At 30.0% G+C, this 4,810-nt stretch overlaps 1 protein-coding gene across 2 annotated transcripts; it reads left to right on the top strand.

Moving 5' to 3' along the window:
* Positions 1 to 497: 497 nt before the first annotated feature.
* Positions 498 to 3,233, top strand: LOC127076688 (beta-fructofuranosidase, cell wall isozyme-like). Of its 2 annotated transcripts, XM_051018404.1 has the most exons (7): positions 498 to 712; positions 884 to 892; positions 1,168 to 2,009; positions 2,108 to 2,269; positions 2,348 to 2,592; positions 2,677 to 2,767; positions 2,852 to 3,233. In XM_051018404.1, exons 1-7 carry the CDS (start codon positions 508 to 510, stop codon positions 3,038 to 3,040), a joined length of 1,743 nt encoding a protein of 580 aa, XP_050874361.1. In that variant the 5' UTR covers positions 498 to 507; the 3' UTR covers positions 3,041 to 3,233. The 2 variants fall into 2 exon arrangements, with proteins under 2 accessions (XP_050874361.1, XP_050874360.1); XM_051018403.1 differs by lacking the exon at positions 498 to 712 and having other exon boundaries at positions 746 to 892.
* The last annotated feature ends 1,577 nt before the right edge of the window (positions 3,234 to 4,810 follow it).

The raw sequence follows: 4,810 nt of genomic DNA, 5'->3' as shown, positions 1-4,810 counted from the left end.
AACAAAAAACTATCCTCAAATATAAATGAAAGTCTAAAATATAAAAATAAAATAAAAATATCAAATATAATAAATAAATAAAAGAGAAGTTATCAAAATGTCTTCAATTTTACCGCAACAAATTATTAAAAGACTTAACAACTTGTATATATAAATACAACATTTATATACTATATTGATGTAAATTTAACATCACCCAAGAGATTACAGATTCCTATATACTGAATGCAAACTAAATAATTTGTCTTAATTAATTAATAAGAAAGTAGTTATATATCCTAACAACCTGATATATATTTATAAGAGAAAAATAAAAGAGGAAAATAATATAACATTATAAATTATTCATAGGTAAGATTTATACTTAAGAGTAACTATATCCAATTTTTGTTGTTCTGGATACTAGTGAATTCTCCAATATGTACATTGTATAATCAATACTAAAAAAACTATAAAAATGATTGTTTCCTCCACTTCTGCTCGCCAACAATCTCTATCTATAAATAGATGGTCACAAGGCACAAATTTTCCTTATCATTTCTACACTACAACATGAGAACTTCTTGGTTGTTGTCTAAATTTTCCTTCCTAATTATTCTCTATGGTGTTGTCCATATTGAAGCTTTCCATCAAACTCATTCTTCTACCTTTAATTTGAACCAAACATATAAGCCTTCTTTTCACTTCCAACCTTCCAAAAATTGGATGAATGGTACTTACTTCAACTTTATTATTTTTACTTCAATTAATTAATAACCTCCTCTCATGACATTACACTCATCCACTTTATAATCACTTTAATTTATCTTATGAGTTTTCTTTTGTTTCTTGTTTTTTCTTACTCTTTGGCATGATATGGTGGAAATATGGAATGGCCTTGCAGACCCTAATGGTTAGTTTTACTCTTACTCTTATACACATATACACACGTATAAACTATGAAGTTAGAGGGTCATAAAACAAACACTCATGTCTTATTAATAATTTTTTTAATTTATAATTTTTAGAGATGCAATAGTATGTCTTTTTCACGTTCATTTTTTTGTTGGACAGATTAAAATTTTAGACTCGCACTCTCATTCATATTTATCTTGTCTGTCTAGTTTTTTTTTCCGGAATATATACTATATTTTAATTATTAATTAAATAATTTTGTATGTGAATTAGGTCCTATGAGATACAAGGGACTATATCATATATTCTACCAACACAATCCAAAAGGTGCAATATGGAGCAACAATAGCATTGTTTGGGGGCATTCAGTTTCAAAAGATCTAGTGAATTGGTTCTCATTACAACATGCTCTTACTCCAACCAAACCCTATGACATCAATGGTTGTTGGTCAGGTTCAGTCACATTTCTCTCTAATAACAGACCAAACATCTTATACACAGGAATTGACAAAAATAACCACCAAACTCAAAATTTGGCCATACCAAAAAATGCATCTGACCCATTTCTTAAAGAATGGATAAAATCATCTATGAATCCTTTAATAGTGCCAACTATAGGTAACAAAATTAACGCAACATCATTTAGGGACCCTACCACTGCTTGGATTGGTGATCATGATGGATTTTGGAGGGTACTTGTTGGAAGCCAAGAAAAGGGCAATAAGGGAATTACACTTTTATTTAAAAGTAAAGATTTTGTTAATTGGGTTGAAAGTAAAACTCCTTTTTATTCAGCCAAAAAAATAGGAATGATGGAATGTCCTGATTTTTTTCCAATGCTGATTAATGGTTCAATTAAGCATGTGCTTAAGATTAGTTTATTTGATGTGTCACATGATTATTATTTAATTGGAACTTATGATACTATTAAGGATGTGTTTATTCCTGAGGAAAATAATAATGAGTTAACTAGGGTTTTGAGATATGATTATGGAAAATTTTATGCATCTAAAACGTTTTATGATAGTGTGAAAAAGAGAAGGGTGTTATGGGGTTGGATTAATGAATCTTCAACTCAAGAGGATGATGTACAAAAAGGTTGGTCTGGAATTCAGGTAACAATAATTGTTTTGTTTTTTTTACGAATTAGTTATAAATGATTTCATGAAAATATTATGAACATGAATGTTTATTAGAATACATACATGTCCAGGCAATTCCTAGAGCTCTCTGGCTTGATAAACTTGGAAAACAATTGATCCAATGGCCTATAGTTGAAATTGAGAAACTACGTATAAACCCTCCTGTTAAGTTGCACTCAAAAGTGTTAAAGAGAGGAACATTGCTTGAGATTTCTGGTGTCACAGCAGCACAGGTAAGTTCCATAGTAATTAATGTGACCATATAGTGGAAGACAACACAGCATGTGACCACAACATGATTACGTTTGCAGGCTGATGTTGAAATATCATTTGAAGTGAATGATCTTGAAAAGGCACAAGCATTAAACCCTAGTTGGAAAATGGACCCTCAGCATCTATGCACTGAAAATGGTTCAAAAGTAAAAGAGACAGGATTAGGACCATTTGGTTTACTAGTTTTGGCTTCAAAGAACATGCAAGAATACACATCAATTTTCTTTAAGGTATTTAGAGCAAACAAAAAACATGTTGTGCTCATGTGTAGTGACCAAAGCAGGTACTTGTCTCTCCTCTTTCATTATCCATCAAATTCTCACCAAACTAAAGTGTCAATCATTTTAAGCAACTTTTTCAATTATAGGTCTTCTTTGAATCACAAGAATGATTTAACCACTTATGGAGCTTTTGTGGACGTGAACCCTATTTACGATGAGTTGTCTATAAGAACCTTGGTAAGTTCTAACTACGACAAGTTTTTTCTAGTGTTCTTTCTTCTTAAGCATTAACAAGTTTTTGTATCACTTTATTTTTTGCAGATAGATCACTCTGTGGTGGAGAGTTTTGGAGGACAAGGAAAAACATGCATCGCATCAAGAGTTTATCCAACGTTGGCAATCAATGATAACGCACACCTTCATGTGTTTAATAATGGAACAGTTGATGTTAAGATCGAGAAATTAAGTGCATGGAGCATGAAAAAAGCAAAGATTAATGAAATACATTAATATAATTAAGAAAATAGTGGAGATGGTGGAATAATTGAATAAGAAGAAATCAGTTTTGTTCTTCTTGTCTAGTTGTTGATGGAAGATGTTATGTCAGTCAATAACATTCATTGTATACTAGTGGCATTTGAAAATAAAAGTAGTTATCATTTTCTGATATATTTATATTATAAAAAATTACTAATTAACTGTGCGGATTAATTTGTAATAGAAAATATACTTAATATGCTTAAATTACTATGGAGATTGAGAATGAAATATTTGCATCCTTGGAATATTAAATAACGTTTTCCATTTATTTCTCATAAATAATATTAGTCTCAATAACATTATTAGCGAAGTAGCGAAGGAAATCGATGTTTTGACGGAGAAATTTTGAAATAGTTGAAAATTATGTTAACCATACATTGCCATTAATTTTTAATTTATCTATTGAATCACAACATAGATATTCTTTTTCGTATATATAATTATTAACTAACTTCTATATCAAAATAATTAGTTAACATGTAATAAAATGAAATAAATTTTCTAATATAATAATTATATTATCTAAAATCGGAATTGATTGTTGATGCCAAGATCATCCTACTTTAAATATAATGACATTCTTTATAGTTGTCGATCTGATTTAGACATGTATTTAAAATAATAGTTTCAATTGGATCATTAACTTATATATATTGAAACTCCTAAGAAATGGTAATAATATCGTATCCATCATTTGACTATGACATTTCCTAACCAATTTTTAATATTCACTTTAATTTTTTGTGTGCACATCAGATTGTTCAAAAGATTAAGAATAATGATGAATGTAGATAGTTTAAATAAAATGAATTAGATGGTGTGTTATATATGTTATTCTTTTTGTTAAAAATGCATGTAAGATTCGACAGAGTCAAACTCAAATGTATCTGATAGCTTTCGAATGAGCTAACATCGACAGAGTTAAATTTAGAATTTACTTTGTTTTGTTAGCTAGTTAAAGATTATTTGGTGTACAAGTAATCTCATCTATAAATAGGGAGGTACCCTACTATTGTAAACAATGAGTTGTTGAACAAAATAAATTAAGCTAGAATAAACGCAAAGAGAAACTCTGCATAATTTGATCCATCTTCTTCCCCTTTCTCCCCAAATTCTAATTTCTCTTTTCTTCCCCATTCCACTTTCACAAATTTCGTTTCTTCTCAAATCATTGTACGACTGAATCATCTTGTAACAAAGGAGTAGTTGAATTACTCAAGTGAAGAGTGAGGAACGAGAAGAACGATCAATCAGAAATATTGGTTCTCGTTCAATCAAAATTGATTCGGATTATCTCAAAGATTAAGGTTTATTCCAACATCTGGTATCTAGAGCACTAACTGTTATTCTTAGGAGGCATAACACGACGAATTCTCATCCGAACGGGCATTTTCAACGAATCTTCAAATCTTCAAAGGTAAGAATTATGAGAATTGGTGTAAGCTGATGAAAGTTATTTTCTATTATCAAGATCTTTGAGATCTTGTGAATAACGTAGTAACACCAATTGGAGATAATACTACAGATGAACAAAAGGTTGCACACAAAAATTTGAATAAGAAAGATTATAAAGCTCTCCTTATAATCCAACAATGCTTTTATCTATACAACTTTGAGAAAGTTGGTGATGTAAACTCAACAAAGGAAGCATGAGACATCATGGAGAAATCGTTTGGACGTGATGAGAATGTGAAAGATGTGAGGTTACAAACTCACAAAAGAACGTATGAATTACTTCAG

Source organism: Lathyrus oleraceus, chromosome 4, assembly GCF_024323335.1.
Source record: "Lathyrus oleraceus cultivar Zhongwan6 chromosome 4, CAAS_Psat_ZW6_1.0, whole genome shotgun sequence".
Taxonomy (NCBI): domain Eukaryota; kingdom Viridiplantae; phylum Streptophyta; class Magnoliopsida; order Fabales; family Fabaceae; genus Lathyrus; species Lathyrus oleraceus.
This window is presented reverse-complemented; position numbering and strand designations above follow the sequence as displayed.

Bases quoted from the DNA above. Each gene is read 5' to 3' on its own strand.
- LOC127076688 (XM_051018404.1), top strand. From the start codon at position 508: ATGGTCACAAGGCACAAATTTTCCTTATCATTTCTACACTACAACATG. The intron at 2,593-2,676 runs GTACTTGTCTCT...TTTCAATTATAG, and splicing joins ATGTGTAGTGACCAAAGCAG to GTCTTCTTTGAATCACAAGA. The intron at 2,768-2,851 runs GTAAGTTCTAAC...TATTTTTTGCAG, and splicing joins AGTTGTCTATAAGAACCTTG to ATAGATCACTCTGTGGTGGA.